Source organism: Pteronotus mesoamericanus, unplaced genomic scaffold (genome assembly GCF_021234165.1).
Source record: "Pteronotus mesoamericanus isolate MK-2021 breed Mesoamerican mustached bat unplaced genomic scaffold, CSHL_Meso_final contig_20, whole genome shotgun sequence".
Classification (NCBI taxonomy): domain Eukaryota; kingdom Metazoa; phylum Chordata; class Mammalia; order Chiroptera; family Mormoopidae; genus Pteronotus; species Pteronotus mesoamericanus.
Window position 1 is genome coordinate 47711533 of NW_026555085.1, and position 22010 is coordinate 47733542.

Sequence of the window (22010 nt, forward strand, 5' to 3'; positions counted from 1 at the left end):
GATTGCAGAGTAAACTTGTAGGAGCAAGGACGAGGTTTTGCTCGTTACTATATACTCAGTTCCTATATAGCAATAAAGCATTCCTAGCTAAGCGTTTAAAAATATTTGAATGAAGGACTAAAAGAATTGTTTTATTGTGGAAACGATATGTGCTTCGGGTGCAATGTCGAAGGTGTCAGAGTGGACCCCAAAGATGAGGGGTGGTGAGTGGACATCCCTCTCCTCAGCAGTGCCCTTGACTTTGTACTTATTTCCCTTTTCTCCTCTGTGATTGGCCTCTTACCTTTGTCCAAATCTGAAAAACCTCATTAAGCGCACTTCATATACTGAAGCTGCCTCAGGCGCTAGATAAGAGATGCTTCCAGCCAAACATGTTACCTTAGCCAAGCAATTAACCCTTGGTGTAATTTTGAAGACATTCACATACTTAGAAATAATTAGGCTTCCACGGGGGATTTTCACATGTCAGATGTTTCATGTTACCACAGGCCGCCTCTGGAACTGTGGTTTTATCTTCTTTATGGTCATAATAATGAGAAAAATCCTTAGCAAATTTTTCCATGCTATGACTAGTTATGGAGCTTGGCCTGGAGCTCTTTCCAAATTGGAGCTTGGGTCAAGGAACTCGTACCTGGGACTGCGGTGGGCAGAGAGCCTGGAAGTCAGAGAACGGAGATCCTCAGTCTCATTGATAAATGCCCACACGGTGAGACACGTGGTGAGCTCTGTCCTCAGCCATCAGGAAATGGTACCCAGAGCCTTCTAGGGTAGATTGAGATGGGCAAAAGGAGAGGCCAGCAACTTTTTTGGCTTAGATGCCACCTGCATGGCTCACAGAGTATCCCAGAAAGCCTTGACAAGCCGCAGCGATGGTCAGGAGCGGTGGAAGGCAGGCAGAGAAGATGTACATTGTGGTTGGCGACTGGGAGGGCAGGTCATGAATAAGGTTCTCAGCACTGTCAAATGCTGACCTACAGCCACGTGACTATGACTGTGGACTTGCTCTGACTTGTGTTTTTCTTCCAACACCAGGTGTGGATCAATCAGTGGTGACCGCGGGTCCAGTAGCAGCTTCTGACAGTTCCCCTCAGGTGGTCAGGCCCAAGGAAAAGGCCCTCAACTCTGCTGCTACCCACAGACTCCAACAGGAACTATCTTCCTCAGACTGTACGGGCTCCCGACTGAGGAACGTCAGAGTCCAGACAGCCTCACTACCTTTGAAAGAGGCAGCGAGATGTGATCAGCAGGCTGGGCCCTGTGTTGACAGAGGCACGCAAACCAAGAAGTCTGGGAAAAGTGGGCAGACGAGGCATCGAGCCCAGCAACCAGCACCCAGCACCACCTGCGGGCAGCCACCACCAGCAACAGGCAGCGAGCAGACTGCCTCTCACGTCCGAGACACCTCCCAAGCTCTGGAGATTACACAGTATTTTTTTGAGGCTGTTGCTACCCAGATGGAAAAGTGGTATGAAAGAAAGATTGAAGAAGCACGAAGCCAAGCCAGTCAGAAAGCCCAGCAAGACAAGGCCACGCTGAAGGAACATATTAAAAGTCTAGAAGAGGAACTTGCTAAGCTAAGGACTAAGGTGCAGAAGGAAAGTTAGGACCTGGGAAGTGGCGCAAGAAAGGATTCATGAGGATTTCTAGTTTTGCAGCCGCAGAATAGCAGTGCCCAAGGTGTCCGTTACTGTGCACGTAGCAGACTTGCCTTTAACAAAAAAAAATCACTGATTTCTAAAATGTGCCAGACACACACATTTCCTATGCCCTGAAGTTATGAAGACTTCAACAATTAAACCGAAACCAGGGAAAGCTTGCTTAGTAACAGGTTTCATTACATATTTAAAACCTCAATCCAGGTTCATCTGAAGTTCAGAAGCTCAGATTAAGTGAGCCACTAAGAAACTGAACGATGTAAGCCTAAACCCTAAAATTCAGGATGTGCAAAACAACAAAAGCAAGGAAAAACAAAAGTTAACCCCTTGTGAACTCAAATGAAGTAGTCATGCATATAAACACACCTGCTGTGCCTAGACAAGAGTGTCTTTCTGGAAAAGCAGTAACTGAGATGCGCTAAACCCTCTCTCTCAAATGCATAATTCTCAAAATGCTGACATTTCAATCAGGTGAAAACTTATCAGATAGATTTTGAGGAAAAGGAGTCACATGATGTCACAAGATCCAGTATAACCTAAAATGTTTTGGCCCTGACTGGTGTGGCCCAGTGGGCTAAGCATTGTCCTGCAAACTGAAAGGCTGCTGATTCAATTCCCAGTCAGGACACGTGCCTGGGTTGTGGGCCAGGTCCCCAGTTGGGGGCATGTGGGAGGCAACTGATCGATGTTTCTCTCACACATCAATGTTTCTCTCCCTCTCTCCTCCCCTTGTCTCTAAAAGTAAATAAATAAAATCTATTAAAAAATGTTTTCAAAAGTCAAAGTTTTTTTAAAAAGTTAATTGGATGATAGCACTGGGAATATTTGTTAATAATGAACTCAAATAAGAAAGGTTAAAATCATTTGATCATGGTTTCTGTATTTTCAGCCAAAATACAGAGATAGTATAATCAATTAATCCTTGTGATTTTTATAGCAGATTAATGGAAAAAATTCACATAACAATTATCTGAATCTTCTATATTCACAATCAAACCAATTTATCTCAGAGCACCTTTCTGAATTTGAGCTTATTGATTTGTATTTTATAAAGAAATTAGGCTGTTTCTTGAAATATTTCACTTTCAATTGAGTCCTATCATTAAAAAAACCTAAAAAGCTTTTCCACTGCTTTACAGTGACTGTGTCAAAGTAAATAATTCAATAACTCGATTTAGATCCCACCATTCCCAGCTTCTTGTAGCTCTAAGGATTTTTCTCTGCTCTATAGAATATACAAAGTTATAAAAGCAGCTCGGGTGTGTTTAATCTTTGATTTTAATTATCTTCCAAACTTTTTCTTGTCCCTTGAAATGTGGGATTATATTCATCTCAAAATTCCATGTATGCATAGAACCCTCAGTTCCGTATCTGTAAACTCAGGAACTGAGTAAGTATCATCTGTAATTTAGAATAAAATGTTGCTCATTGAGCCACAAAGAATGACTTCTTGACATGGAAAACCAAAGTATGTTTTTAGTCTCTTTGTTTTTGCCTACCAAAACTCAGTTGTTCCTCTTTTTTCTTCATAGTGACAATCTATGGATACAGACATCCCTTATAAATGTAGACGTCTGTCAGCATTACAGAACCTGGATAGGGAGTTAATCTGATGCCCTTAAGCCTATTTTTGTGTTTGTAAGCTTATCTTTTTTCTCAACTATTATGTAGGTAGATGGTTCTTCCCCACAGACTCTCTGGATTGCTAATTGTAGAGGTATTTTCCTCTTTTCACATTAGTAATGCACTCACAGGATTGTGGAGCTAGATGGTAACTTCAGGCCATAGAGTGCTTTGTTGGAAAGTATTTTGATGCAACTCCTACCCACCAGAAGCAGGCAGTTTATTATTGCGAACTAAATACTTTTGTCAAAAAGTATTTTGTCAAAGTCACAGTTAGGGAAGAGACTAGGGAGGAATGAGAAAGGCCGAATGCACCTAGTCTGAAGATTACACAGATCTTGTCTCTCAAAGATGGGGGGAAAAAAACCTGTTGTGTAACAGGCAAGGAATGAGGACAGGGTCAGTTAGCCTTCAAGCTCAGAGAGATGGCAGCATCTCCCCACTGAAGCAATAGCTTTTCTAACAACTACACTTGCTCTGTTTTTGTTCTTCATTGTCAAAAACTCAACTATGGGTCCGATGTGTATCTTTCCCTTGTGCTAAAATAAGCAAATGCCACCCACAGGAGTCCTCTTCCAAAGAAGCAGAGCTATTACTAATTTATGCCTGTCATGTAGGTTATGTTTCAAACTAAGGCTGGAACTTCCAGTGGCTATGGGGAAAGTGATATAAAATACATAGGTTGTACAGTATTCCAGGGGGGTTTCGTTAGTGCATTATTTCATTTGAGTAAATATCTGTGATAGACTGAATATTAGCTCTAATCTTACTTTTGATCTTGGGAACCCAAAATAAAGGAAGTGATGTTTTCATGTTTACCTTATTTTTTTTTTCAGTCAAGCATTGATATTTGAGAAGTATGTTGTCTTCTATTGAATATATAACCTTGAATTTGTGTCTCTTCCAAGCATTAGACTTGGTTCTTCAACACTACGGATGCTAAATTCCCTATTTAAACCATGGAAGTGTGAATACTGTTTGGCCTACATTTTCATTTGTGCAGCTAACCAAATTTTATGGTTCCTGAAAGAGTGCCTTCATCCAGCCACACTACACAATATTTCCATAAGTATTTAAATACATCTGCTATAAAGTGATCAGGTGAATTGTATGAAAAAATATTTTTTAAAAATCCTGCTGTAACATGGAGAGATTTCTCAATGCACGTTTAAACTAATGTTTTGTTTAAACTGTTGACCTTTTGGAAAACACACAAGGATAACATTACTTGTAATTTTATGCAGGCAAGATGACATTTTATGACTTAACAAATTGTTCCTAAAAGCTAAATATAATTCTTCTTGTGATATAAAAGGCAATCAGTTAAGACTAAAAAACAAACCAGCCCTGACTGGTATGGCTTGGTGGGTTGGGCATCATCTTGCAAATCAAAGGGTCACTGGTTTGATTCCTGGTCAGGGCACAGGCATGGCTTTGGGGGCCAGGTCCCCAATGGGGAGCATGCCAGAGGTAACCGATCGATGTTTCTTTCCCTCGCTTTCTCTCTCCCCCTCCCTTCCCCTCTCTCTACAAGTAAATATATAAAATCTTAAAAAAAAACTAGTTTTAAAAAGCTAATGACCTTTTAGAATACATTTTATGAATAAGAAAAAAAACATTTTGTTATAATTTAAGGGGAAATCTTTTCCTATAACAAGTCAAATATGGTGATTATAAATATAGTAACACACAAGCAAGACACAGTACAGCACCTTTTTTTAATACAAAGTAGAATGGGTGAAAACTGATTCACTCTTCTCAGTAAACAAATAATTAATTTAATCCTAATGTAATTTTTCAAATGTCTGAAGGAAGGAAATAGCTTATGGTGATTTCTAGTTTGGCACAGAGCCACAATTGCTTTTTATCCTGTTTGGATCTTACTCTACATAATCCCCACTTTCTTTTTTTTTTTTCCAAAGTAGGTGCGAGCTGCTTCCATTTGGTTTTTTACTGGCATTTCCCTTCCTTACTGCATAGGAGAGCTAATTCAGGTAAGTAAGGGTCTCTGCCTGCGCCCCGCCGAGTGTGTCTGCTGGCACGGCCACGAGAGCACATGCAGCAGGAGCAACGTTCTCTTTTCCTCGTGTTAGAAAGCCACCTGTCTCTGCAGGCACATTCACAGCATTGCCTGTGCCATGAGTTTAAAATTTCCAACCTGATGGCACACCTGAAAGGGGGCAGTGACACAGGGACAGTCAACGTGTTAAATAATAAACAGCCTTAGCCACTTCTCGTAGGCTAGAAAGCTTTTGTGTTTTAGAATAAAATACAAAGATTGATTTATTCTTAGTTCAAATACATAAACTGAACATTCAAGCTACTTAAAATTAAACTTTAGGAACAAAACTTTCACATTCAAACAAGAGTATAGTTTACAGGGAATGTACTCAAGAAGGTAATCTGTTGTCAAATCCAGAATACTGATAAAGATGATGAATAAAATGTATTCCACCAGCTGTTCTATTCTAGCCAACACCTTAATAAATGACCATGCCTTCATATATGACAAGAAATTACTAAATATGTCTTTTTGGCTAAACAACAGGCTTGGCCTATAATTCAGAGGGAATAACCAAAGCACGTAAATTAACAAATGGAAGTAAACAGTTCTTTAGAGATGAAGGTAAAAGCTTGTCCATTATCATCTTAATTTCTGGAAGAAATTAAATTTTTAATATTTTCATCTTGCAAATTCAAACCGCAAATGCCCGTAGTCTTCCATGGACCCCACTGCTAGGAAGAGCATCACCCAGTCACTGACTTCCTCACCTCACAGAAGAATGTTTAACTTTTCAAGATTTTAGGTTTGCTAGAGACAGCTTGTACTTGCATATGCATGTCAATTGTCCTACACAAAGAATATTTCTAAAGTGTTCTCTTCAGAAACTTCACAAATGCTTTTTTCACCAGATGCCTTTGCAGTAGGTTGAGGAACACAGAATCTAAAACATTGTCTCATGCAAGCACTCTGAATTAGCAGGCTGCCCAGTGGGGGGGAGTATCCAGAATTATTTCGCCCTGTGGGCTCTGAGGCTGTGGGACAGGGAGGTAGGCCCGGACAATGCAGGTCGCTGACATATCCCACCATCAGCTCAGGCCTCACCTCTGGAGCACAGTCCAATACTAGACACTATTTTTCATTCTGCGTAGTGTTTTCTGTATATTCCAGGTGCTGGTGAGATTCGTGGATTAACTTTTTAGATCTGTTCTGTAGATGAACAGCACTTCATTCTACAGGACTACCAATCTCAGCCTCTTACCATAAACTTTCACTAAATTGTTAAAAAATCGGTCTCTTCCAAAAATGTCCTCAAGTCCACTTCTTTCTCTGAAGTATTCTTCAAACTGTTTTTTCCCTTCACTGTAAGAGAACCTAATGCACTGGAGATCTTTCCTAATGATTTACTATACTTCCATGTATGATTTACATGGATGGATATTAAGGTAATTGCATTAGTTTAATCCAGAAATTGCCTAAAAAGTTGCCTCCTCTTAAGGTGTACAAGCTATTCATTAAGGTTCTCTTTTGCCTCTCTTTGCAACAAAGTTCTAGATTCCCAGTGATCTTTTTCGAGTATCAGATCATGGCACATCTGAAGAACATACCCCAACAACCCTGAGGGGTAATGGAGGATTTTTCAAGCAAGTTCTAGGTTATGTCCTGAGGTCAGTACACCCCCAGTCCTACATCTCATACTCTTTTTCAAAACAGCTTTATGGATTATACGATGTTATATCAATTCTATCTCAACTTTAAAAAAAGAAAAAACACTTTATAATTCACATACATGTAAAATGTACATTTTGGTGGATTTCAGTATATTCACAGCATTGTACAACACCAAAATCTAACTTTAGAGTATTTTCATCACCCCGAAAAGACAACCCCCTATCAAGTTATTATCATTTCATTCAAAGAGCTAGCAACCGCTAATCTTCCTGCCTAGTCTATACATTTCATATAAAGGGAATCATATGATATGTGATCTTTTGTGATTGCTTTCTGAAACTTAAAGTTTTCAAGTTTTATCTGTGTGTAGCAAGTATCGGTATTTCACTTCTTTTTATTACTGAACAATGTTTTATTGTATAGATATACCACATTTTATTTATTCACTTATCGGTTGGTGGGCATTTGGATTGTTTCTACTTTTTGGCTATTATGAAATAATGCTATGAATATTTGTCTATGTGTTTTCAGTTCTCTTGGCTGTAAACCTAGTTGTAAAATTGCTGAATCAGGCAACTATGTTTAACCTTTTCAGTAACTGACAGTCTGTTTTCCAAAGTGACTGTACTATTTTATGTTCCCACAAGCAATGCTTTAGGGTTCCCATTTCTCCACATCTTCACCATGACTGGGTGTCATGCTCATTTTTAATGAGAGCCATTCTAATGGATGTGTAGTATCTCCCTGTGGTTTTGATTTGCATTTCCCTGATAAATAGTGGTGCTGAGTATCTTTTTATGTGCCAACTGTCCATTTGTTGTTACTTTGTACTAGTTTTGGCTGCTTACAAAAACTGCCGACAAATATTTTCAAAATATAGGGTATGTTTTCCAGTGCTAAGGCAATTATTCTGAAACAGCTTTTCTTTGCCATGCTTCATGTTCTGGAGTGCTGTAAATACTGTTTGACTTGACTTTGGGCTGCCCGTTGTTGAGCCTAAGCTCATCAAAACACATGGAGACTTTGAAAATCTTTCAACATGATGCCATCATTAAGATTTTGCTAAAGCAAGTGTTTTTTCTAACTCCTTGAGCTGCATATTGCCTTGTGTAATCATCATCCGGATTGCATCCTGTAGGGGAAAATGAAATCTGGTCATTGTTTTACCTAGTTAATCAAGATACAGCTGTATTACTGTATTTGTTAAAGTCAGGAACCAATACTGAGAATTCAAACGGCTGCATATTAGGAAAGCCAAAAGCTATCAGGAAGGCACATGTCTGGCAGTCATACTTCCTAAACCATCACGCTGTAGTATCTGTAAGTCTTCGGGGGCGGGGGGCGGGGGCGGGGGGAGGGGTGGGCGCGGGCAGTTAAGAGGAAAGTCAGGGGATGTTAGTGTAGAAGGTAAATACAGCAAAAGCGAAATTTTAAATATTTAACATGTAGAAAATCAGTAACATTAGAGGAACGATCAAAATTTACCATCTCAGTGACATTTATATTCCAAGATGCCTACTAAACATTTGTAAACATTCACTGAACAATACAAAAGGGTCAGGGTGTGTGATCTTTTCTTACCTCTTCAGTGGCACTTTTGTTTCTTTTGAATTCTTCCCTCGCCCAGTCCTTCAGGTATTTGCGATCAGAATCATTTGGAACTTGGCGAATGGCTCGCAAAATCCTTCGGTAGAGAAGGAGAACTTGTTGCCTTCTTAGGAACTGCAAAGGGGAGGAGAAACAGCAATTACAACTGCACAATCAACAGCCCCGAGGGCTCTACTTTAGCAAATCAAACTATAACCAGATTAACTTCTCTTTGGTCCTTAATTGTGAAAAGGGCAAAGAAAAATCTTTTTTCTTTTAAGAAAATGACAAGTTTATTTCGGCTGTGTGCTTACTCCTCTGTCAAACATGATAACCCTTAAAATCAAGAGCGCACCACTGGGCAGAAAAAGGGCTACGGGACTCCTAGAAACTAACCACAATAGCAGCACCTTTTCTAAATTAACGCACTTGTTAAAATCCCTTCGTAACTTCGTTTTCTTTTTACCACAGATGAGTACAACAAGCAAAAACAGTTTTTACCATAGCCATCGGGCAGCTGAGGCATCAGGGGAGCAAGAGATCCAGAGCCTGCCCTACCTGTCTCGGTTCCTGCCGGCCCCCGCCCTTCCCCTGCCCCCCTCCTTCCAGTGGACAGCACACCGGGAAGACCCGCCCGCTCCAGCCCAGGCCAGATACTGCGCGCGGGGTCACCGGCCCCAGTTGCTCCCCAGACACATTCCATAGATTGGGTGTAGGGAGGGAGGGAGAACCGAGCTCGGACCCAGGAAAGCTGCCCTAGAAGGATGAGTACAGTTGGTACCTGCTTTAGCGTTAGCGTTGCTGTGGGTAAGCGGGAAGCAGCCATGTCCTCCCGAAAGCCGGGTTGGCTGGAGCCACAGTGCGCAGCAGCGGAAGTGGGGGAGGGACCACGGGGTGGAGTGACCTCGGTTTCCTGGGAGGTGGCGTACAGATTGTGCGTCGATCTAGAGAGCCCGGGCTTTTGGAATTAGTTAGGAGCTATGCAGCCTTCGGCAGTTTCAGTTGTCTTAGTCTAAATTTTCTTATCAGTAAAACGGGATGGCAGTTTCTGTATAATGAATGGAAAGGGATTTAGCACAGTTCTTAACATACAGTTGTGAGTTTCATTAAATGGAAGTTTTTTGGAGGTGAGCGGGGGAAATTATTCTAGTGTATTTTTTTAAAGCTTTTTAAATGCATATAGTTAGAAATACTGGAAGTTTAAATATTAATTTCTTTTAAAGTTTGTGTCCTGCTCAGTTGTCTTTTTTCCGCATCATTTTCATCCTGCACTTTTTCTATCTATTGCAATCGTTTTCCTGGCAGCATGGTCGTCTTCATGATTCTCTTTAGTTATGAGACTTTAAATTGCCCCAGTGCAGCTTTTGGAAATTTGTATCACTAGCCCTCATGGTGTGCTTCAACTGGTTGAGCGTGGTCCCTCAAGGCACAGGGTCACCAGTTCGATTCCTGGTGGGGCACATGGCAAGGTTGCAGGTTTGGTCCCAAGGTGGGGGCATAGCAACCGATCAATCGATGATGATTTTTACCCTTTCTCCCCCCATTTCCCCTCTAAAAATAAAATACTTTCGTGTCATTAATAGCAAGGAAATGCACATTCCTATGCCTTATGTCCTCATTATTATTTTGTCCTTCCCACAACACACACAAGTCCTTAGGCTGTATTACTGTTAAGTGAGGTTAGTGAAATCTTTGCAATACTTTTCTAAATAGGATTGTTCCGAGTTAATATATAACTAAAACATGTTTATTGATGTTACTTGATGAACATTTACAAAAATGTTTTGTTTTCTGGACTCTTTGGTGCGCCCTTCTCCTAGTTGTGTTATGCTTACTTAACCTCTCCCCGTGCGTCAAGTAAGGTGACAGCGCCTCCCTCAGAGCTGTAGATGTAATGCACCGACAACAGTCTGTGCCACATATAAGGTCTCTAATGATGTTTTTGAACATTACCAGGCTTACTCCATGACTTCCCCCAACCCTCCAAAATTTGTCTACCAATTAGCAATAGCAACTCACTTTTTTATTTTAAATATTAGTGAGGTTAAATATCCCTGACCACTTTTAGTGATGCTTATATTGTGAATTGTCATGCCTTTGATCCATTAATGCTGGCGAAGACTTTTATTCTAATTTTGTAAGGGCTATTTGCCTATTTAATTTTTTATTCTGGTCCTGTAGTAGCTTTAAGTCTCCATACAATAAGGTGCATTTTTGTAGGCTTTTTTTAAAAACTTTTTCATTGTTGATGTTGAAAATATTTACTCCATCTAGAATTTGACTTATGGCATGATGTGGATGTTCAGTTTTCAACTGTCAGACTATAATTTTGATACCACTGAATTCCTCTTTTTCGATTTTGTGATGCCCAGGGTAAATTCTTTCAGGGTCTGAATAATCTGTCAGGATTATTTCATCTTGAACTAATATGATTTTTGTTATCTGGCAGGAAGACTCCCCTGTTGGTTCTTTTTCTCAACTTTATTTTTATTGTTGACACTATTGCAGATGTCCTCCTTCCCCTCCCCTTTGCCCCCGCTCTCCCCTTTCCTCTGGCCATCACTGTTGTCTCTGTCTATGGGTATGCTCTTTGGCTAGTCCCTTCACCTTCTTTCATCCGGCCCTCTTCTCTCCTGATAGCTGTCACTCTGTTCCATATATCAATGCCTATTTCTATTTCGTCAGTTTATTCATTAGATTCCACATGTAAGATCATATAGTGTTTGTGTTTCTGAGTGGCTTATTTCACTTAGCATAATAATCTCCATCCATGCTGTTGCAAAAGATGAGATTTCCTTTTTTATGGCTGAGGAGTATTCCATTGTGCAAATGTACCACAGCTTTTTTTTTTTTTTAATCCTGACATGAGGGCATGCTTATTGATTTGAGAGGGAGGAAAGGAGGGAGAGAGGGAGAGAAACATCGGTTGCCACTCCCCCCAACCAGGGACCAAACCTGGAATCGAACTCACAGCCTTTTGGTATACGGGATGATGCTTCAACCAGCTGAGCCACACCTGCCAGGGCTGTACCATGGCGTTTTTATCCACTCATCTACTTATGGGTCACTTAGGTTGTTTCCAGATCTTGGCTATTGTAGGGGTGCCTATATCCTTTTGAATTGGTGTTTTGGGATTCTTTGGACATACTCCCCAAAGTAGAATCACTGGGTCAGAAGGCAGTCCCATTTTTAATTTTGTGAGGAAACTCCACACTGCTTCCCACAGTGGCTGCACCAGCCTGCATTCCCACCAGCAGTGTGCACTAGGGCGCCCCTTTCTCCACATCCTAGCCAGCACTTGTTGCTTGCTGACTGATTGATGGTACATTCTGGCAGGTGTGAGGTGATCTCATGATGGTTTTAATTTGCATCTTTCTGGCGGGTTAGTGACATTGAGCATTTTTTCATGTCTGTGGGCCCTCTGTATGTCCTCTCTGGAGAAGCGTCTGTCCAGGTTCTTTGCCCATTTTTAAATTAGATTGTTTTCCTAGTACTGAGTTATGTAGAAGTTCTTTATGTATTTTGGAAATTAACCTCATAAAATTCAGTGGCTAATGTTCTTCCATACAGCGGGTTTTTCATTTTGTTGGTTTCTTTTGCTGTGCAGCAGCTCTTAAATATGATGTAGTTCCGTTTATGCCACCCTTCCCCCCACTGCCCTAGGAGATGTATCGGCAACAATATTACTACAAGAGATGCCTGAGATTTTACTGTCTGTTTTCTGCTAGGATTTTTATGGTTTTGAGACTTAAATTTGTTTATCCATTTTTAGTTTATTCTGTGTGGTGTGATCTGGTGGTCTAGTTTCACCCTTTTGCATGTACCTACCGAGATTTCCCAACACTGTTTATTGAAGAGTGTCTTTATTCCATTCTATGCTCTTTCTCCTGGAGTTCCCTTTATGAATCTTATTTATTATTAATGTTCTATATGACCTTTAGAAATGTCTTGTATCATTTCCCTCCAAATCATCTTGGGATCTTTTTTAAAATTTTGACAGTGTTCCATCCATAAATAAATAAATGTGTGAGAAGATATTTTTACCCCATTTCTTCTTCTCATGCAGAAACATTCACTTATGCTAGACACATGTAGTACTGTCATGTGTCACATATGCTTCCTGTCCTCAGCCTCACACTTTGGGCAGGAAGACATCTAAATTCAGTAAAATGTTACAGATGTCAAGGTTCATAATATGGGAGCTCATCCTTCCCAGAGGGCCTGTCTGAGCCAAGTGTTTGTCAGAAAGGCAAAGTATGTAAGAAAATTTCAGGTGAAGACCACATGGAACACTAGCAGATTCCAGGATCTCTGTGGTTAGCTGTGATCAGATCCAATAGTGTGGGGTGGGATGCAGAGAGAGAAAGAACAGCAAAGGGTCACGCTAGCAATACCCTCCTAGAGCAGGGACCTCGGGAGGAACTTATGAAAGATCTCCTTCAGTGTTGTGGATAGGATGAAGCAAAGCTAACAAAGTGGTTAGTTTGGGATACCACTTAATACTCCAGGCTACAGATTTAAAAGAATTCCAGCTGCAGTGCAGCCAAGATTGGGGTTTGAATGAAGACAGTAAGGCAGATGTAAAGAAGGAGAAGCAGGTACGCGAGTATGAGAGCGCAGCAGCATCTCCTTGGTACCTTCTAAGTGACTTGTGCTTTCACTGTGGGCCAGCGCCTGCCTGACCCCGACCAGGTCCGTTCCGGACAGGTCTTCTGTGACTGCTCCCATGCCTCCAGGCCCTTTCCCCGTCATGGCACAGCTGAAAGTGGCATTCTTGGGTAGTTGCTTCCTGGAACTCCTACTCTCCCAGACACTATGCACTATTCCTGGGCCAAGGGAGTCACCAGCTTACCACACCACTGTGAAGATTTGGTTTGGATGGTCCCGTCAACTGAAGATGGAGACGACAGACCACATCACTGTCATAATGTTGGTGTCTTTCCCTACCAGATCCAGCCCTGCTGGAAGAGTAATTCTGCTGCCCCAACGAAACCTGAGTGTGAGAGAGGCAGCATTTTGGAGCAGAATTTTTACGAGCCATTGCGTGTTTCCTCTACCCGGCCATTTCTCCAATACCACGAGGCCAGCCTGCCAGAGCTCACCATCCACTGCCATGAAAACAAGTAGGAAATGAACCCTTACTGTAAGTAAAGCCACTGATGTTGTGAGGTCATGTTAGTCTAAGCTAGTGACAGCTGACTGGTCCCGCAGGCCAGATCACTGCCCTTTTACACTTCTCTGTTGTAGTTCATTAAGAATGGTCACAAGTTACATCACCAGTGGCATATATATTTTAATAGTTTTCAGAATATAAGCTGCATAGCTTTTTAGAATAAAAAATGATATGTAACAACAGGTACATGCTTTAGGACACTTGGTTAAACAATAAGCAATCTGTGTCTTTGATGACCACATCAAGAGTGGCAAACTTCACAGTGTAACTTGATAACAGACGTAGAGATAGACGATTACATCATGGCAGTTGTCTACAAAACAGTTTGATAGTCAGAACTTAAATAGAACACAGCACATAGTTTCAAGTATTCAAGCACTGCTTTCTGGCCAAGTAAAAACTGCCTAAAAACTGTATTTTGACTGAGTAAAAAAGCAGGTGCAGCTGCTTAGTTCTTCTGGGTACAGCATATTGTTTCCAGAATGAGACTGGCTCAGTCCATCTTAAAAGCAGTGTGAGGAATGACTCTTCCCCTTAACTGTTAAAAAAAAAAGAACTAAAGAAATAAATTACTACAACAGCAGGGACTATGGCACTGAAAGACTGGAAAAAAAAATGGGGGACACTCATCTTCCCATCATTGCATAGTCTCCCAAAGCAGCAAAATGTGAAGGACACTGAAAGCCACTTCATTTTTAAAGCCCAAGGCTCACCTCTGATTACTTGAGCCGCATGATGTCTGGATGTTTTATGAGCGCACACCCACACAACAAGCCTCCTACCTTTGAAGAGAGAGTAGTTCCTCTCACATGAAGCGCAGTAAGAAAACACACACACTTGGGCTCTGAAAACTGCAGCTGTCTCAGCCACCTGACAGCTTTTGCGTCCACACTGTGGGCTTGGCAAAGCCAAACCTTAGAGTGGGGTCCAAAGCACAGCTCCCTTCAGGCCTTTCTCCATAAGACTGGCACAGTCCTGTGCACCTGGCAGCATCTCCTCAAGGCAGGTGTCCAAGTTCCCTTCGAGGAAAAGCAGACAGCTGGGCCCCAAGGGCGGGGCTGACCTCCTCTCAGGCATAAGCCCCGACACTGGCTGCTCCTTTGCTGCCCCAGGTTTGTTATAAGGACACTAGCCTAGGGCAAATAAGGAACTCGAGAATTTTCTCTATGCCCTGAAATTATGTGGAAAATGTACATTATGATAAAAGTTTTTTTGTAGCCGTTGAGTGAATTTTTATAAATCAGATCTAAGATAAAATATATTTTAGAGCTGCGAGTTCAAAAACAGTTGTCCAAGAAGGAGCACCTGGGCAAGAAGTACGCCATCTTGACCGTGGTTTAAAGTCTCAGCTTTGGACGGTGCTCTTTCTGGTCTATAGGTGGTCAGAGGCTGTCACTAACTCAAACCACTGCCTGAGAGCATCGCTGAGTGTCTCGGGGAGCGCATTCGCATCGCGGAGAATTATGTAGAAGGGGAATGGGAACTCCTCCATGTAGGATCGGATTTCAGGCATCTCTCCAGGTCCTTTAAATATTGGTACTTTAATGTCCAAGATAGAATCCTGTCAACAGAAGACATTTAAAAATAAACATTAAATCAGTGTCCTTGGTTAGCTCTTCCATGATCTCTTTTGCTGACATTTTTTAGGTCTATATGTAGTTTTCATTACTTAGTAAGACAAAATTTTCAGAACTCTGAGGTGAAAGCAGATCTTTATACACATCCCTTCTAGGGGAACAGGCAGTGGAAGGGATGGAAAGGAGTATAAAAAACCCATTTCCCTGTGATGGTGTGCCCCATTCTCAAGTTGGAATAATTCACATTAAATCTTCAACTTGCTATCTAGGCCTTAACCGGATCTGCGGATATCTTACCAGGTTTTTGGCTACACCTGGTGACTGGGCTTCCTGCTTGGAAGAGGGCACTGCTGATCCAAGTAACCGGAAAGGGCTTGTCTACATTTCCACGAGGACAAGGCCATTACCAAGAGTGGACACAGGAAGGAGTAAGATAGATGGACTCTGGAGTCAGTCAGAATCCTGGCTTTCTTACTCATCACCTGTCTCATTCACTAGAGTAGGAATGATCCCCACCTCACTGGGTTAATGTGAAGTTAAATGAGAAAATAGTTATACAGTGCCTAGAACAGGGCCTGAGAGAACATGGTGAGTGTTAGGAATTTTGAGTATGACAGTGCCACCTGGGCCGTACTTCAGGTAGAAAAGGTTGAAGGGCATCTCCGCTTTATCCCCAGAAAAGTGGCTTTTGGTTGTCACTCACCCGTGAAGTAGGATTATCCAACACAACAAAAATGACAAAGATGTTTGCATTCCGGGCAGACTGGACTGCTGCCTGGACTCTGTCTTTGCCCTCGAGGAAGAGGCCGCGTCCATCCGAGACCACCAGGAGGAGCTGCGCAGTGTCTGCAGTAAACAGAGCAGGAGAGGAAGGAGGGAAACAATGGAAGTCCATTTTAAACAGTAACTCCAAACTGCCTAAAGTGAGACAACGGTTCAGGCTTTTTCTGTACTACTAATATCAAACAGATCCCTGGAACTGATGACTTCTGGGCACAAGTAAAGAGGGCTGCTACTTAGATGTGTTACGTCAGCTGCCTGAGTCAGGGGGCTGCACACACACACACACACAGCTTCTGTCAACTGAGTATCTCCCAGGAATGCTTCAGGGAATGTCCCATTTAGATAACTTAATTCAAGAGCAACATGTAGGAAAACTAAAATACGTGATTGGCTATAAAATATAAAAATGCAGTATTGAGGAGGCCATTAGAAATAAGTACCCATCAGAACCCTGGAACTGTCTCAAAGTCTTGCCAATTTCTTGTACGCAATTTTTGTAACTTTTTTTTTCTTGAAATTGATTTAAAAACTTAGATGGGACCATTAAATGGTGAATTAAAATAAAAATACTGAGCTATCTAATGTTATCAGCAAAAGACTGCAGTGTCTGAGGGCAGCTGTCTCTCTCAAAGTTTACCAAGTCTTGAGAAGTATGAAAAACTTGCTTCAAACTTCAGGAAGTCTTTTCCATGATCCAATCATGACAAGAGATTTTTGCAAAGTGCCAGATAAAGAACTTGTGTGTTTCAAGCCCCAAATCAATTGTGGCTGGATTAGCTGGTTTCTGAATTATGTCCTCCTCTTAAAATGTTACAGAATATTCATACTTAACCCCATACAACTTGCTCCTTTCATGGCTCTCAATCTATCAAATAAGTACAGATCAGTTAATATAAACTAGTTAATTAGTATCTAATTCCTTCATTGATTGTAAGTCTCATGGGTGTAGGTTCAATAAAAATTTTTGAAAGAATGAATGAAAAATTCCCTGAATGCCTAATACCTCTCCATCTCCTGTTCCTTTCCCTGTAGAGCATACACATTAAAAGATGGTGATGGGTACAGGGAGATGAAGCAAGCAATTTGCAAATACAACAGTATAATTTTGTCAACAAAGGCAACAGAATGCAGCTCACCTGGACTGATGTTTTGTGAGAGCTGCTGAGCAGCTGCAAACATGTTGGCTACGGACTCTAGAAACTAAACCAGAAACAATTAGAAAACTATTTAAACTCTCTTCCCATTGTGAGAGAGAACTAATTTTATTTCTGACACACAAGTGACAATCAGATAACCATCTCAGATCACAGCCCCGTCCAGCCACCCACAGTACAGGAGCACTGCATGGCATCTACCTTTAGGTACTGGCATTCGCAAACAGCCATTTGTCTGGCATACAGCCCACTAGTGTTCTACCAGACACCCCCAAAGGAAAAGAAATACTTCCGCTAAAGAATAGAAAGTCCCCCAAATGAACCAAACAGGTGTCTTTTTCCAAGAAGAGGCAAGAAAACACAAAATGTCCAGTGCAACATAAAGAGGCTAAGTGAGGGCAGTAATCAGGAGGTCAGAATGACTGTCCCATGCCGTGTTTTGAACTTAGGTCCTCCTGAGCGAGTCACTTTTATTTTTACATCATTTCTACTGTAGGCTAAATGGGGTCCCCCCGGATAAGAGTGCTGGAAGATGGTTTATTTTTCAAAATGTTCCAAAACACTCAGAAAAATAGGGAGCCAGGAAATCAAAGATACAAAGTCAAAAATGATCTTTGAGAGACTGAAAAAAGAGGTTACACCATGTTTAATAATGGGTGCCAAGGAAGTTTCTATCCCAGTGGTACACAGGCTGGGGTTTGTGACCATTCTGTATTGTAAATTTTACCTGTCCTAATACCACATTGGGGGGAAGGTGTTCTAAAAATCATGTCTCTCCTAAATGAGAAGAGTAACTGCAGAAGACATTTGATGTCCTTAGCGTACCTGAGCAATCTTGGTTTTCTTTTGTTGGAATTTGCAGAGACGCAGAATCTGGGATCCTGAGTAATCACTGAATTGTTCATGGAATGGGTGTAATAGCTTTACAGACTCTCCAAAACTTGGGGGAGAAAAGACAAATACAATGGGGGTTATATTTTTTGTCATATTAACAAAATAACCATAGAAGTCTAGTTTTCCTGATGTGACTAGAAGTCACTCTTACCTACACACCGCAATCTGACCCACTTCCAGAAGTGTGAGAGCATTTCCGATCACAGCCAAAGATTCAAATGCAAGCTGTGAAATAGAAAATTAAGGGTTAAAGAAATCAAAATATCCTCTTGACCAGTGCCTTTCAACCCTTTTTATCCCAAGATTCCCACAGCAAACATCTTTTTTGGTACGGCCTGTAGGAGAACGCCATCACTATGGCCGCTCACCACCAGCCCGGGGGTGTCCCTAGGCCCTGGCGAAAACCACAGACACTGAAACCCAGAACCCAGTACACTGGTGGGAAAGCTCTGCTCTAGACATCATCCAATAAAAGTGGCCTTGAGACAGCTCGTCCTTAAATTTAAAAAAGCTAATCCTTTAAAAAAGAAAAACAACTATATAAAAAGTAATTTCTTATGGGTAAAATATTTAAAAACCAATTTATTCTAATATGTGTAAATGAGAGCATAGTTTTAAATTTTAAATTCATATAAAAAGATGTTGAATGTGATGATACCTCTAGAATTAATATCTACTGAATACCTATCAAGTACTATACATTAAACCAAGTGCTCTACATTATTCCATTTAGTTTTCATAACTCTGAGTTTGAGGTAGGTACCATTATAATCCTATTTCTCAGACTGACTCTTAAGAACTAAATAAACTGTCCAAAGTCATGTTGCACTCAGTCAGTCATGCAGGGAGGCAGGATCTGAACCCAGACTAAACTTTTTCCAGCACAGCCTATGTACAGATTTTTGGTTGTTCAGTGGCTCATGCTGCGTAATAGCATCATTGTAAAAAACAACACACTTTTTAGTGTCCATGGTATTATTTACAGTATCATAAATAATTCTATTCAGACTCCTAAACCTTGTTAATACTGACAGAACACTAATTCTAGATAATGTCAGGTTTAAAGAAATGTACGGTGAATACGTTTTTAAAAAAAGATATTCCAATATTTTGTTGTGTATGGTCTAAAGAATAGTTTATTAGTACACTGCATTTTGTGGAAAATAACATATTGTCAAATTTACTTATTCTGCAGCTAGACAAAAAGCATAGCAAGGTTGAGAAACAAAACAATTTAAAAGACCTGTAACAGTAAGGGACCAAAATATCTGAGACATCTTGAAATTGCCCCTGTGAACTAACCCATCATTCGCATTCTCAGAAAAGACTAACTGGTGTTTCAAAGTGTTTTTTCCAGGTCATATTTAAAACATGTGACGTGGTTTGATGTTAAGTAACCTTTCTTTCTTACCTGTTTGGTATGGTTGTCTACCATGCTAGAGGAGTCATCAATAGCCAAACAAATCTGATACTGGCGTTTACTGGGCTTGGTCCTTCGAAGCCAAATCTTGTCTTTTCGAAATTGACTAGCAATGTACGGGATAACCTTCCGCATGTTCAGTCGCTTCCCAGTTCGATAGTCTCCTCTATTAAATGTACCCAAATGGGACAAAGATGAGTTAAAAACTGCTCATCCCTTAAGAACTTCTTTAAAAAGATGAAATCACATTTATAATACCTTATAACCAATTATACCAAATAATCAGTAACCTGCCACAATGAAGTGTTACTACTGCAGTTGAGGTTTATGGGCCAAATTCTTCTTGATCAGCAGCAAAAAAAAACTGGTTATATATGTGGCAGTAATAATTAGGTCCAAAAAATTGAGACTTTTTAAAATTAGAAAAGAAATGTTTGCGCTGACTTGGATTTTGGACCCATCTTTGAAAGATCTAGGTGAGTAACATGCAACACGTGAGTAACCCAACATGTAGCCATGTAAGCAGCATGTACAGAGGCTCAGCCAATTTTCCATTAGGTTATTAATCACAGAAAATGCCTCCAGAGCAAACTTCACAGAAACCTGTGGTAGAAAACAACATGAGAACAGGCAGAGGAACACCGTACTGGTGCCTACCCAGCAGAAATGGCCACCCAGAGCCGGCACAGTAAGAGGCTAAGTGCTAAGCTCAACGAAAAAGGCAGTAGTGCCATCTCCTCAGGGCACTGTGAGTGTGTCCTATGGAGAAGACTTACTTCAGTTTGGCTGCCTGGGTAGGCTCTAGGATGAGACGAAGCTGTTCACACAACTGTTGTGAAAGAGGTGCAGTTAAGATCAGGTAACTCTGCCACATCTCAGCTGCAGCTTTTTCCTGTGACAAAAGCAGCAACATGTAATACTATTAGAATATCAGAACCAGCCGAAGTCATTACAGCAAGATGAAGGTTTGACACTAAGTGGTAGAAAATAACTTGAATCAACTTCCTCAACAGAAGCACTTTAAAGCTTCTCTTAGCTGCTAATTCACTTGATTAAAAAATGTCTCTCCCCCACCAGTTTCAACTGAGAAGGAATCGAACAAGACAGTAAAAGACTGGAATTCAATGCCTTACATCAGTTACAGAGAGTATTCCTGTACCCTTCATGTGGAGAGGGAGCCGGGAATGGGTAATTTTGGTGCCAGCAGATCCAGCCACTTAATCGTGGGCTCTCAAGGTTGTTTCAAAAGCAAAAGTGACAACTGCAAATCTCCCAAGACTTTCAACAGCCTGTGTATTTCCCGGACACACAGCTCCATTACTTTTTTTGCCAACTATGACAGAGCAGGCAATACACACATGTGGTAGGGATGATGTTAACAGACATAAAATATGTGTGTATGCACACACACAGCACATTCAGAATGCCAAGTCATTAAAAATAAAACTTCTGTGTCATCTACACTTCCACATTACACCAGCTGGCAATGTTCCAGGTGGCCTATTCTGAGGATGACGCAGTATCTTTTTTGCCCTGTTTTCCAACCACCATGACATCTATTACATCCGTTACAGACTGAGCATCAGAAGTTAAAAAATTAATCCTACCAAGTTTCTCTGTTTTGATTAACCTACAGGGCTAGTGGCAAAGCAGGCAGAAAGCAATGGACAGCCTTAGGCTTCAGGAATGTAATTCCATTCTCCATATACCTGGTCCCTTTTACAAAGGTTATTGGAGCTAAGAACCTACAAGATTAAGCTTGCTATGTCTTAACAAAAGTCAAGATATTGTATGAAAACACCAGCGACTTACTTCTTCTGGGTTTCCAGATTCGTGTGGCTGCCACCTTTCCAGCTGTCTCTCCAGCTCCTGTCTGAGCTCAGCAACATCTTTTACGAAGGGCTAAGAAGAAAAACCACAGATGAGAGGCAGCCCAGGCTGGACTCGCCGGCTCATTGTCAGTCTGCCTTCTTCCCTGCAGTATGAACGCCAAATACATAACCCTGAGACATAAGACTTAAGCAAATTTAACGGCACAGTAAAAAGATGCCAGATAGCAATTCTTTTACTTTCCATTTGTTGAGACAAGATGGATAATGGAAGTTTTCTAAATTGAATTTATTGAGGCAACACTGGTTAATAAAATAGAGTTTTCAGATATACAATTCTACAATACATCATCTGTACATTATATTGTGTGGCTAAAGGAAATTTTAACACTTATAAATCAATCCCAGCAAAACAAAATTCCCACGAAGATACCAATAATGAAAACATTCTTTGATTAACTCAGACTCACATTAATTTAAAGAATTGGGGAAAATAACTCAGTTACTCGGTTCTTCCTAAATGCATTCATTATGTCAAAGACACTTGCTACTTAAGCAGGATAAACTGTTAACTATCTGCAGGCTCCTTATGCAAGCATGGCGGCTGTGAGATGTGAGAGCCAGGCCGAGGGACCACCCTCG

The 22010-nt window shown here is 41.0% G+C and overlaps 3 protein-coding genes across 3 annotated transcripts in view; 1 reads left to right on the forward strand and 2 right to left on the reverse strand.

Annotated features, from left to right (window-relative positions):
- The window catches only part of ANKRD6 (ankyrin repeat domain 6), a 183522-nt gene extending 181196 nt beyond the window's left edge, over nucleotides 1-2326 (forward strand). Inside the window, exon 16 of the mRNA XM_054569711.1 lies at nucleotides 1033-2326. Within this exon, the coding sequence (XP_054425686.1) occupies nucleotides 1033-1604 (572 nt within the window). The 3' untranslated portion in view covers nucleotides 1605-2326. The remainder of the gene's footprint in view (nucleotides 1-1032) is intronic.
- Nucleotides 2327-7339: 5013 nt separating this feature from the next.
- Nucleotides 7340-9403, reverse strand: LYRM2 (LYR motif containing 2). The gene is made up of 3 exons (XM_054569712.1): nucleotides 9320-9403; nucleotides 8533-8673; nucleotides 7340-8083 (listed from the first exon to the last, which is right to left on the reverse strand). The coding sequence occupies exons 1-3, from the start codon at nucleotides 9362-9364 to the stop codon at nucleotides 8003-8005; spliced, it is 267 nt and encodes an 88-aa protein (XP_054425687.1). The 5' UTR covers nucleotides 9365-9403; the 3' UTR covers nucleotides 7340-8002.
- A 4420-nt stretch (nucleotides 9404-13823) lies between these two features.
- The window catches only part of MDN1 (midasin AAA ATPase 1), a 143766-nt gene continuing 135579 nt past the window's right edge, over nucleotides 13824-22010 (reverse strand). The window contains exons 95-102 of the mRNA XM_054569713.1: nucleotides 21352-21441; nucleotides 20316-20431; nucleotides 19531-19705; nucleotides 18271-18344; nucleotides 18051-18165; nucleotides 17208-17271; nucleotides 15992-16134; nucleotides 13824-15272 (exon numbers count right to left, since the gene is read on the reverse strand). Coding sequence (XP_054425688.1) covers nucleotides 15084-15272; nucleotides 15992-16134; nucleotides 17208-17271; nucleotides 18051-18165; nucleotides 18271-18344; nucleotides 19531-19705; nucleotides 20316-20431; nucleotides 21352-21441 — 966 coding nt within the window. The 3' untranslated portion in view covers nucleotides 13824-15083. The remainder of the gene's footprint in view (nucleotides 15273-15991; nucleotides 16135-17207; nucleotides 17272-18050; nucleotides 18166-18270; nucleotides 18345-19530; nucleotides 19706-20315; nucleotides 20432-21351; nucleotides 21442-22010) is intronic.